The sequence below is a fragment of the Carettochelys insculpta genome, chromosome 1 (genome assembly GCF_033958435.1).
Source record: "Carettochelys insculpta isolate YL-2023 chromosome 1, ASM3395843v1, whole genome shotgun sequence".
NCBI lineage: Eukaryota > Metazoa > Chordata > Testudines > Carettochelyidae > Carettochelys > Carettochelys insculpta.
The window spans coordinates 291,702,742-291,715,888 of record NC_134137.1 but is presented as its reverse complement, the minus strand read 5'-3'; the positions used below and the strand labels follow the sequence as shown (position 1 = coordinate 291,715,888).

The window sequence follows — 13,147 nt, the reverse complement described above, 5'->3', positions numbered from 1 at the left end:
CTATTTACAGAAAGGCCACTTTATACTGCGCTGGCCCAAAAGAAGACATTTAAAATGGGCCTATAGCCGGTCTTTAAAACACAGGATGCAACATATGTACATGGTAATCATTACTCTGTAATAGTCACAATTTCAGAGAACTGGGCTTCATTTCTTTTCATAAGAGCAATGCAGACTGATAGAGTGGAAGGACAAAGGAGCATACGCATGCCTGCAAACCAAAACACAGCTGGCACGTTTCGTTTTAGACACAAAAACTCTGACAATATCTTTAAAGTACAGGAAAAAAAATCAACAAATAAAACAAACAAACAAAAACAAAGCAAAAAAAAAAAACAACACTGACAACTTGTGACAAATGCTGCATTTCAAATGCACCTTATATTCGTTAGGGGGCACTGTTTTTCTTACTTTCATTCTAGAACACGGAGAGGATCCTAGATCAGACTGCTTTAGAGCTTACATACAGTAAGTATGAAATTTATGAAATTTAGATGCAGAGAAAAAATAAGAATAAATATAATCCAAGCCTCCAGATTTTTCTGCAGAACACTGATATCTCAGAAAAGAGAATGTTACAAGGGATCGGTATTGCTCATAGTGTGATAGCAGGAACTCCAAAGAACTCAAATAAGTAGTTAATGATCTCCACAGTATTGAAATGATCATTTTTTGAACTTAATACATTATCAGAGCTTTCAATTCTTGTATGACTGATCTATTATTTTTGTTTTAATATATGTATATAACATGTATCACAACAGTTTTAGTTCACATACTGATTTTCATTTTTTGGAGAAAAACAGGTCACAAAACATTCATGGCTTTGAAATATATATTATTAATTTAGGAAGACTGTTTACATCTTAAGCAAAGGTATTACCTAGCTAATTTAATCAACTCCCAAAGGCATTTTAGATATTTTCACTTCTATATCATGTATTCTTTAATTAGTAAAACAGAATGTTCTTGCAAGCAGATTAATAAAAAACAGCAAATAGAATTTAAAGAACTGTATAATTTCGATTTTTTTCTGCTTAAAATGCTCCTTATACAGCTTGTCTGGCAATGGTACTCAAAGTCTTTCCTATGTGGATCAAGAGTGGGAATCCAAACTAGATTAGTAATGACTGAAAAATTATTACTTTTCCGATGGCTATTTGATGGCCTATGTGACATGAAGTAATAGTCCATTTCCTAGGAGACCGAACTATGACTCAAGCCCAGTTCATGTTGTCAAACCTATACTAGTTACACCACAATTAGAAACACACAGCTTTCCCTCCCAAAAAAGGATACACTTACTTAAAAAAGCAGTTACATAAATTTAATTTTGCATGCTCTATTTGAATTGATTTCTTACCTAAAACCACCATGAAGCTATTCTTTAAAAACAAAACAACATCTAGAACGCTGATGTCAACATAACAGTGAGAAAAGACATTTGTTAGCATCATATTTACAAAATGCTGAGAGAGAGAGGGAGAGAGAGCGAGCGAGCGAGCACGAATGTGAGCATGCGTGTGCATGGCGATAGCAGTCATTAGTACCTAACTGCTGAACAGGTAACATAGATCTTCACAGCAACTATTCCTAGAGGACTTCCTGTTACAGTACTATACTTCCCCAGCTCTATGATTAAAGAATGTATGTTATCCCCTCAGGCTGTGCTAACTTAGGGATAAAACATGTACCACTGAAAACTCAGTAGGACTTTTACCACTGACTTCAGTGAATCCCTGTTATGTAGTGAGCTCTCTCGTGAACTTAAACAGGGAGTCCAGAGTGCTCAGTCTCTCTTGGTTGTGCTCAGCAGCTTGTAATCTAAAGTGGTTTAAACAATATATCACATGAAAAGACAAGGTATACAGGAGATATGAATGGAAATGATACTTTTAAAGTAGAACACGTTTGTTTCAGAAGCAGAAATAACAAAAACTTACTAGTGATGCTCTACGTGAACGTCGACTCATTGGTTGATCAAATGGCGGACTGTTTATCTGCAGCTTTTCTAGATATCCATCGGGTATCCTGATGTCTGCAGGCAGTGACAAACGTTTGTTCAGGTCCTGAAGAAATAAGGAAATTTTGTCAAAAGGACACAGGTCAATTGAGGTTCCAATTAAGTTTTGTTACAACAAGTTTTTGCAAAGATTGTCAATTGAACAATTTCTACAATTAAAAAAGAAAATCAAGGGAAGGAGTTCAAAAACATTACATTCTCCTGACATTTATGACCCAACCACTTAAGCAACTGGCTAACAAAGGAAATGCAGAAAATTCAGCCATTTAGAAATTGACTGATCTATTGTCATAGGAAGAACTGAATGAAATGTAAAAGGTAAACAAAAGCAAATAGTAAAAAGTAATTAAGATTTTTAAAATATTTTCAGTTTCAGTGATTTATGATAGAAAAATAGGTAGACTCACAACTAGTAAACAAATCACTTTTCATAAAAACAATGAAACCAAAAGTGTCCCTTATGAAGAATGAAGAGAGGTTACACTTCAGAGCTTGCTCTTCTGTTTTTATTTTGTTAAATATTCAAGTCACTTAGAAATTGTTTTTCAGTCTCATCCATTCAGCTCCCACCTTGCCATTGGGGCGAACAGAATCACTTCATCAAAATGAACAGAAGTATGAAACTGGGCAACAAAGTAAGTGTTGCTGAGCATCTGAATGAAGAAGAGGACAATCCTCAAACAGTTTCAAGGTCAGTTCTACAAAGTATCAGGATGGTGGCTTTGCAGTTCTTTAATAATTTTCAACTTTGACAGTTAATAATTTTAAAGTCACTGGCAATTTAAACACTGTCTGTGGTGGGGTTTTTGCATGCATGGAAGCACTTAGTTAAATAAGTGGGAGCCCATAACGTACAATACCTCAGTTACTTAACACTTGACATTATATAATTATTCTTGTGACCACTTTTCGAGAAGGTCTAATGTGTGTATTGTTTGCAAAGGGAGTAAGGGAACTTCAAAGTCACACGGGTACTTCAAAGGGCCTGCAGCTAGACTGCTTGCCGCTTCGAAGATTGTGTGGTGAGAACTACGCTAATGAGGTGCTGCATGTGCAGTGCAGTACCTCATTGCTATTCGCTGCCCGGGCTCGTTTATATGTCCCCTTCGAAGGAGGGGACTAGTGTAGACAAGCCCAGAGAGTTAATCTGTCTGTGGGGAAGCAATAAATCTGCAGGGGACGTTAATTCTGTGTGCACTCAGCAGTGCAGAATTTCCCCAAGGAGTACTTAACTTTTAGCCTAGCTATTTAGGACATTCACCCAGGATGGGGATGGCTTGGATTCAATTCTGCCCCATTCCCTACCTGATGGAGAAGGGAGCTTAAAGCCGTCTCCACGTTATTAGGAGAACGCCCTAACCATCTGCCCACAGAATCAGTCTTTTTCTGGCCCCAATATTATTACAGAGCAGAACTTCAACTGCTAAAGACTATGAAGGAGACACAGAGATGTCTCCCCAAAGACCGCTCCCAAATCCTGGGCATCTGTCCAATCACTGGGCTACCAGTCACAAAGGAGATACAACTACCATTCCATTTTGGGATTGCCACTAAAATCACCTTGTGATCTAGATTGAGAGGACAAGGGTTTTTTGTTTGCACTGGAACTATTAAGTGAATTCACATTAAATTTATGAACTGTTTCAGGTCCAATGGAACTGCATTTTTCAGCAAATAATCTTTGTCCAAAAACTCTCACCCCATTCATATCACAAGCCACAGCACCCACTGAAAACGGATAGGTTGTTACTAAGGTACAAATCTTACAGTATTTTGCAGATGTTAAGGATTGCGAGATGATTATTTGACTTTTTTGGGTCAGAGGATCAAAAAAAAAGGTTAATAACTACCTCCAGAGGCTATAGTTAAGAACGGGAAATAAAATATTTCAATACCTTACTTACAATAAAACACCTACAGAAAACTTTTAAAGTATTATCCCTCCCTCCTTCCACCACCCCGCTCTTAACACCTGGATCTAGGGAACACTTTGTTTCAATGCACCTTATTGAGCTGTGAACCTGGTATATAGTGTGCTTAAAATATATAGTGAGTGAGGGCTTATATTTGTGTGAAGGCTGAAGACTGACAGACAAAGTACCAAAACAAACACAAAACCCACCTACTTCATATGCAACTCTATATACAGCAATTTTTTCTAAAGGAAAACACAAAAATGGACAAAAATATGCTTTTATTATTTTGAACTGATGTTTTTTATCTGTACACAGATTTTGTTTAATGAAATATGTACCCAATATTCATGTAAGCAATAATAAGTTAAGCATGAGTGAAAACACTTATTTTCTTGTTTTTTTTAATTATAATGATCTCTTAAGGATACATTATTTTAATGCTTATGTGCAATGTTTTCAGAGAGCATATAAAAGTAAATTTCTACTCAATGGCTGTGTCTACACTAGCCAAAAACTTTGAAATGGCCATGCAAATGGCCATTTCGAAGTTTACTAATGAAGTGCTGAAATACATATTCAGTGTCTCATTAGCATGCGGGCAGCCACGGCACTTTGAAATTGATGCAGCTCGCAGCTGCGCGGCTCGTCCAGACAGGGCTCCTTTTCAAAAGGACCCCGGATACTTCGAAGTCCCCTTATTCCCATCTGCTCATAGGAATAAGGGGACTTCGAACTAGCTGGCGTCCTTTTGAAAAGGAGCTCCATCTGGACGAGCCGCGCAGCGGCAATCCACATCAATTCTGAAGTGCCACGACCGCCCGCATGCTAATGAGGCACTGAATATGTATGTCAGCGCTTCATTAGTAAACTTCAAAATGGCCATTTGCATGGCCATTTCAAAGTTTTTTGCTAGTGTAGACATAGCCAATGTGTTAAAACTTCCAAAAGCAAAAAAACCCAAAACAATCCCAAGTACGTTTCTCTTTCTTCTGTGATGAAGGTGTATTGACTTGACAGAATTACTGTAGTGGGGTTTAAATAAAATTTGAAAAGATAAATAGCTCCCTCTTTGATGCTACGTATCCAATACCTAAATATTTGCTTTACTTTTAAAATTTTTATCTGCCCCTTCTTTTATTAATGATTAATGAATTTTACTAAAGCTTTTCTCTATATTCTTTACATACACCTACCTATGTATCTACCTTTAGGTATTCTGTGAATACCTTAATTTTGTTCCTTGAACTTCTCTCTATTATACAATGTTAAAAATGTTTTAATCATCTACCATCATATAAATTTCACCATTTCTGTAAGCCCATTCCACATCCTCTCTCTCATCTTTTGAATTTTTGCTATAATTGTTAAGGTAAGCCAAAGATAATTAGACATCCTATTCCAGAATGGACAAATAAACTTCTAAAGCAAGATTCGGCTGATCTCAGAGGCTGTGTCTACACGTCGCTTCTTCAGGAAGCAGCATGGTAATGAGTTGCCCAGAAAATGCTAATGAAGTGTGGATGTAAATTTCCTGCACCTCGTTAGCATATGGCCATGTGATTTGGAGTCCGGAAGAAGCTTTCCTGGACTCCACAATACATTTGCGGACACGCAGCCCACAGGGATTTTCTGCAAGGAAACCCTCCTCCACAATTTTGATGAAGAGGGGGCTTCTGGAAGGAGGGTTTCCTCCCAGAAGATCCTCATGGGCTGCACATCCACTCAGGTATTTTGGAGTCCAGAAAAGCTTCTTCTGGACTCCAACTCATGTGGCCATATGCTAATGAGGTGCGGGAAATTTATATCCACACCTCATTAGACTCTTCCGGGCTGCTCATTACCATGCTACTTCCACAAGAAGCAGCACATGTAGACGCAGACAGAGTGATTTTTAAAGATGATAGTAGATTACCCTAACTATGCAGAGGGGACAAATAGATCCTTAATTAATTCCTAAATTCCAGAAACCCAGTAATCAAATATTTAGACTTCAGAGACAAGATGTAGATTATTAATACTGTATAAAAATGAAAAATTTTCATCTTATGAAGTTAATGTAATGACATTTTCCTTGCACTTCACCTTTAACTAACTTCAATTTGTATGCCAGCTTTTGCTCTTTGAAGATGACAGTTTTTCAATAATGATTCTTCCATAACTGTTCTTTGGGATATTGTATCATTGAACATACTGGCCAGTAAGCTGATTTTGAAACAGGCCAGTTGTTAAGATCTGGTATATTTGTTGATTTTCTTGGTATAAACCAATACTGAATAACGTGTCAGCAATTCTCCTGAGTTTTCAGCTTTGTATACATTAGATACTAAGTTAAAAAGTTAAGTTACTTACTTTTCTGACCTTTCCCTAAATTCATTTTAATGCTATTTTCTTGCAGTACTTTACCAAACCTATGTAATCTGGTCTGGTGTTAAGATTGCCCTCCCCCCCCCAGTGGTACTATTATAGACAAACAGCAGTTTGTCTAATTTTGTTTTAAATGATGAGGCTGGAGAACTTCTTAGATTATGGGGCTATCCTTCCAAATGATAAATTCAGAAGCATTGGCTGAGAACTGACAAAAAGAGAAGAAAATATATTAATTATGGTTGTGTCTACACAACTATGATCTTTCAAAAGAAGTTCTTCCTGAAGATCTCTCTAAAAAAACAAAAAACAAAACTTTTTTTCAAAAGAGCACATCCACACACAAAAAAGTGGATCAAAAGATCCATCTGCTTTTTTGCTAGAGAGCGGCCACACAGCCCCTCCTCTTTTGGAAGAACAGGACAGAGATCGGAAAGTCCAGAACCATGAGGACTGCTCTTTTGAAAAAAAGGGCCCCCCGGGACTTCTACACACCATTTTTCCCCAAACAAATCTTTCTGAAAAAGTTGCTCTTCTTCACTTGGGAGAGGAAGAGGGCCGTTGGAAAAAGTGCCATGTTGTTCTGATTTCAGATCAAAGAGCACATTTTGCATGTAGACGCTCTGCAGGCTCTTTTGAAAAAGACCCGGCTTTTTCAAAAGAACTTGCTAGTGTAAGACACAGGCTACAGGCTGATCATACATTTAAAGAAAAATCTTTGTCAAAAGATGAATCCCTCAAGTTTGCTCGAGGGTAAAATACTGGCCAAAAAGAGCAAGTGTTTGTGCACCCACGAGAACAGAGTTCTGGCTTTATGCATGCTTTGAATTTATCTACAAAACATGCCACATGCCGCTTGTTTCACTAAAGGTATACAAGACTAAGGCGTATTTTTTCTTCTTCCTAATGCTTATCTTGCATTTCCACACAATTTACATTGCATGTATTCTCAGTCATATGTTCACAATGGAAAAGAATCATAACAATAATCAAATACAGACTGTGACAGGCTGACAATATACTGCAATACTCAGAGAAGTTACTCACCGTAGTAACGGTGGTTCTTCGAGATGTGTCCCCGTGGGTGCTCCATGTTAGGTGTTGGGCTCGCCCCGGCGCCGCAGGTCAGATCTTCCAAGCAGTTTCTGCCAGACCGTGCATGTGCCAGTGCGCACCGCTCCCTTGCGCGCTCCTGGCCACGTGCGCGATCCGGTCCCCGCCAGTTCCTTGACCAACCGCCTCGGATGCTCCTGCAAAACACTAAACAGAGATCCGAAGCGGGGAGGATGGGTCGGTGGAGGAGCACCCACGGGGACACATCTCAAAAAACCACCGTTACTACGGTGAGTAACTTCTCTTTCTTCTTCGAGTGTCCCCGTGGGTGCTCCACGTTAGGTGACTACACAGCAGTAACCCAAAATAGGAGGTGGGTAATTGGATTATGTGCAGCTTGTCCCCGAGAGGACCGCTGTCGAGAGCTGGGTATCCTCTTGGAATACCCTGTGAAGGGCGCAGTGCTTGGCGAAGGTGTCATAGGATGACCAGGTCGCCGCTCTGCAAATGTCTTTTAGCGCAACGCCCTTGAAAAAGGCTGTTGATGCTGCCACCGCCCTAGTGGAGTGAGCCCTGGGCGTGGCCAGTAAAGGAGTCTTTTTGAGTTCGTAGCACATTTTTATGCAGGATTCGATGTGCTTCGAGATTCTCTGCGAAGACAGACCTTCTCCTTTCGATTTGGGAGTGAGAGAGACGAGGAGTCTATCCGTTTTCCGGAAGGACTTGGTCCTGTCTATATAGAAGGCTAGTGCCCTCCTCACGTCCAGGAGGTGTAGGCGCGCCTCTTTGTTAGAGTTATGAGGCTTTGGATAAAACGAGGGTAAAACAATAGGTTCGTTAATATGAAACTCAGAAGAAACTTTAGGAACAAAGGCTGGATGCAGCCGTATGGTGTCCACCTCCTTGGAAAATACTGTGCAGGGTGGCGTTGCCATAACTGCCGCAAGCTCGCTCACCCTGCAAGCTGACGTGATTGCGAGAAGGAAGGTCGTCTTTATCGTAAGGAGGCGGAGGGAAACCGTGGCTAAAGGCTCGAACGGTGGTCCCGTTAGCGCACTAAGCACCAGGTCCAAGTTCCACGAAGGTGGAAGCGGTTTCCGAGGGGGGTATAGGTTTACCAACCCTTTGAAAAACCTGGTAACCATGGGATGGGCGAACACCGTGTGCCCTTCCTCTTCGTGTCTGAACGCCGAAATGGCGGCAAGGTGGACCTTTAACGAGGATAGTGAGAGTCCTCCTCTCTTGAGGTCCAGTAAATACTCTAATATTACAGGTATAGGCACCGAAAGGGGGGCTAACTGTTTGGTAGAACACCATGCCGTGAAGCGAGTCCACTTCTGCTTGTAGGTCTTCCTGGTGGAAGCCCTCCTGCTACTTTCTAGGACTTGTTGCACTTCCTCCGTACATGTGCTCTCTAGGGAGCTGAGCCATGGATTAACCACACTTGTAGTCGCAGGCCTTGGGGGTGCGGATGCACTATGGACCCCTGGGCTTGCGTGAGCAGATCCAGCGCCACCGGGAGGGGCATCGGTGGACGGTCCGACATGCGCAGGAGTAGGGGGAACCATTGCTGTCGATCCCACGTTGGGACTATCAGGATCATTCGGGCTCCTTCTCTCCTGGCTTTCTGCAAGACTTTGTGAATCAGCACTGTGGGAGGAAAAGCGTAAAGCAGGGGGCCCCTCCAGGAGATCGCGAATGCGTTCCCCAGGGACCCCAGTCCCAGTCCTGCCCTGGAGCAGTATCGTGGGCACTTCTTGTTGTGCCCAGTGGCAAACAGGTCCATCTGGGGAAAACCCCATGCGTGAAAAATCGTTTGTAGCAGATCGGGACGGATCTGCCACTCATGCGTGAGTGTGAAACGCCTGCTCAGCTGGTCTGCCTTCACATTGTGAGCGCCTGGTAAGTACGAGGCTTTCAAGGTTTTATTGTTGGCGATGCACCAGTTCCACAACCGGACTGCTTCCGCATATAAGGCACGGGACCGAGCTCCTCCTTGACGATTTATATAAAACATGGTGGAGGTTTTGTCTGTACTGATCCCGACTACTTTGCCTTGTATATGGTCTCGAAAGTGTCTGCAGGCATTGAACACCGCTCTGAGCTCCAGTATATTTATGTGCAGTGACTGTTGCGTGGAGGACCACAGTCCTTGCGTCACCTCTTCGCCCATGTGTGCTCCCCACCCTATGAGGGAGGCATCTGTAGTAAGAAAAACCGATATTTGTGGTTGGTGGAAGGGTACCCCTGTTAGCATGTTCTTGGGGTTTTCCCACCATTGCAGGGATTTGCGCACCTCTGTCGTGGGCGACACCACCCTGTGAACGGTGTGTGCTGCCGGTTTGTATACGCTCGCCAGCCAGTGCTGCATGCCGCGCTTGTGTAACCTGGCGTTCTGTACTACGAACGTCGCTGCTGCCATGTGGCCCAGCAGCTGTAAGCACGTCAGAACTGGCACCGTAGGGCTGAAGGTGATGACTTGCACGAGGGAGCCAATGGCCCGAAAGCGTGTCTCTGGTAGACACACTCTCGCTGTAATAGAATTTATGCGTGCCCCTATGAACTCTATGTCCTGTGTGGGGTCTATCTTTGATTTTGCCAGATTGATAACCAGGCCGAGCGAAGAGAACGTGCCTGCTGTGATGCATATCATGCGTAGTACCTCCTCCTTCGAGGCCCCTTTGAGTAGGCAGTCGTCCAGATACGGGAATATAAATACCCCCTGTCCGTGAAGGTAGGCTGACACCACTGCCAAGGTCTTGGTGAAGACTCTGGGGGCCGAGGAGAGGCCAAACGGTAGGACCTTGTATTGAAAATGTTCTTTGCCTACCATGAACCGGAGGAATCGTCGGTGAGCCGGATGGATAGTTATGTGAAAATACGTTTCTGGTAAGTCGAGGGCTGCGAACCAATCTCCATCGTCCAGTGCCGTAAGGATGGAGGCGATTGTGATCATCCGAAAGCATTGCTTGCGCAGGTACCGGTTGAGGCCTCGAAGATCTAAGATGGGCCTCCAGCCTCCTGTCTTTTTCTCTGTGAGGAAGTATCTGGAGTAGAACCCTTTCCCTTGCAGTTGCTCCGGCACTCTTTCCACTGCCCCTATGAGCATAATATGGTCTACCTCCTGCTTGAGTCTCGCTTCATGGGAGGCATCCTGCAGGTGGGGCCTGGGTGGAGGTCGTGGCGGTGGGAGTGATTGGAAGGGGATCGTGTACCCCGTGGCTACGATCTCCAGCACCCATTTGTCTGTGGTGATCCTTTGCCACTGGTCGTAGAATGGTCGGAGGCGATGGTGGAATAACCGCTTCGGATGACATTGTGCGATGGTAGTGATGGTGCAGCCCTGGATCTGTGTGTCAAACTTGTGGCCTTTGGCCCTGCCCCGAGGACGCACGGCTCTGTTGGGAACGTCGCCTGGGAGTTCTATATTGTTGATGTCGCCCTTGCTCGTAACCCCTGTGGTACTGGGGACGCTGTGGCTGATACTGGTACCGTCTTTGCTGAGGGTAGTACTTTTTCTTTCTGTATGGAGGGGTGTAGATCCCTAAGGTCCTAAGAGTGGCTCTTGAGTCTTTACTGGAATGAAGGACCGAGTCAATTGATTCAGCAAACAGCTTCTGCGTGTCGAAGGGGAGATCGACGATCTTCGCCTGCAGATCCCTCGGTATACCCGATGTTTGGAGCCAGGACTCCCTTCGCATTACCACTGCCGTAGCTGTTGAGCATGCTGCTGTGTCCGCAACATCCAGGGTGATCTGAACTCCCGTCCTCGAGGCCGCGTAGCCTTCTTGCACGATAGCCTTGAGCACCGGCTTCTTGTCCTCTGGAAGCGAGTCCATGAGGGAGGTTAACCTAGAGTAGTTGTCGAAATTGTGGTTCGCTAGATGCGCTGCGTAATTTGCCATTCTCAACAGTAGGGTGGAGGAGGAGTAGACCTTTCTGCCGAACAGCTCGAGTTTCTTGGTATCTTTGTCCGTTCCCCCTGTTTTGAACTGAGACGTTTTTGATCTCTTTTGAGACGATTCTACCACTAGAGAATTTGGTTGCGGGTGGCTGAATAGGAACTCCATGCCCTTCGCCAGCACGAAGTATTTCTTGTCCGCTCTCTTGTGGACAGGCGGAATAGTCGCAGGGGTCTGCCATAATCATAGTGGTGGACTCCAAGATTGCTTCGTCAAGCGGTATGGCTATTTTACAGGAGGCCGGAGGCCTCAGATTTTTAAGGAGCTTATGGTGCTTCTCTTGCACCTCTGCTGTCTGGATGACTTGCATGAAGGCCACCCTTTTAAACAGCTCTTGGAACTGTTTGAGATCGTCCGGAGGATGGACGTCCCCTGGGGCCATAGCCTCATCCGGGGAGGACAGCGAGGAACTGCTAGGGTACGCCTCTCTGGACCCCTCCGGGTCCTGTTGACGGTGGTACATCCACTCGCTAGAAGCTTGTGAGGGAAAATCCTGGGGTTCCAGAACCAACTCCCCCTGAGATATCTGAGTCTCTGTCCCCGTTCGCGATTGCCCTCGGGGATACGGAACCGTCTGTGGGGATCTGTCCCTGGTAGTATACCTATAGTGTCTATGCCCCGCATGATAGGGGCGACCATGGCAACACGGGCACTGCTCCTGGGATGGTGACCTGGACCACTCCCTTGGTGCATACCCCCTACGTCTGGGGGAGCGAGATCTTCTGGAGACATGGGATGCTGGAGAGACCGATTTGTGATAGTACTCAAGTGGCTCAAAGCCCAAGAAGGGCGAAGGTGGTCCAAGCCATGGGGAGGCTGGCTGTAGAAATGGAGATGGGGGCTCCGGATAGGCTAGGGGTGACCCCTGCCTTCTCGTTGGAGTCCGCAGCACGAGCGGAGGGCTCAGAGAAAGCAGCTCTGCAGCCCTGTCTGGAGAGGGACTGCGGTGCCGTGTTTTCTGTGCTGCCTTTCCCCTCCCCTGTGGGGGTGGCTCCGCCCCCTGACGTGTCGGGGATCTCGGCCCTGTAGTCTGCACCGTGCTCGGCACGCTCCTCAGCGGTGCTGCACGGGCGGTCTCCCCCAGTGCCTGCAGGCCGTGTGCCTGCGCGCTCTGCGCCGCCGGTTCCCTGGGGGTCGGTGCCGCTGTTTGCGGAGCTGCCAGTTCCAGCGCTTGCTTGGCCGCCACCCTGCCCGTGGTGCGGGGTGGCTGTTTGATCATCGGAGGCTGAACCTCCGCCACGTGCATCTCCGCGCCGCCGCCAATCAGTTGTAGCTGCAGCTGGGGGCTGTGCACTCCACCCGTCCCGCTTGCTGTTGCTGCCGGCAGGGATCGGGTTGGGGAGATTTTCCTCCGTTTTTGCGCTGATGGGGTTAGGGATGCGGCTTTCCTTTTATGGGCCCCGGAGGGTCCCTTCTGCTGCGGCCGCTCTGGCACGTCTGGCTGGAGGGCCTTGTCGAACAGCAGCATTTTCAGCCGCATTTCCCTGTCCTTCCTTGCTCTGGCTGTTAACTTGGCGCAGAAGGAACATTTCTGAGTGACATGGGATTCCCCCAAGCACCTTATACACTGACTGTGCCCATCAGACACTGGCATCGCCTCACGGCACGACTCACAGTTCTTGAATCCTGAAGAGGACATTGTGGTGAGTCTTTGAGTTGTTAATAGGGTACTTAGCACCTTCTCTGTGCTTGTTCCCCTCTCGGATAAAGCCTGCCGCGGCAGGAGGGCTAATGGCCCTAGGCTCCTGGCCTCCGATGCTCCGCTTGTTACTAGGATTGGAAGCTTTGAATTCCTTCCCTTTCTGTGTTTTTTTTTTTTTTGTTGAAAA

At 45.3% G+C, this 13,147-nt stretch overlaps 1 protein-coding gene across 2 annotated transcripts in view; it reads right to left on the bottom strand.

Moving 5' to 3' along the window:
• CDK17 (cyclin dependent kinase 17) overlaps window positions 1-13,147 on the bottom strand; it is a 199,610-nt gene that overhangs the window by 36,341 nt on the left and 150,122 nt on the right. For both annotated transcript variants that reach the window (XM_075011569.1, XM_075011560.1), the window contains exon 5: window positions 1,944-2,069. In XM_075011569.1, the coding sequence (XP_074867670.1) occupies window positions 1,944-2,069 (126 nt within the window). The remainder of the gene's footprint in view (window positions 1-1,943; window positions 2,070-13,147) is intronic.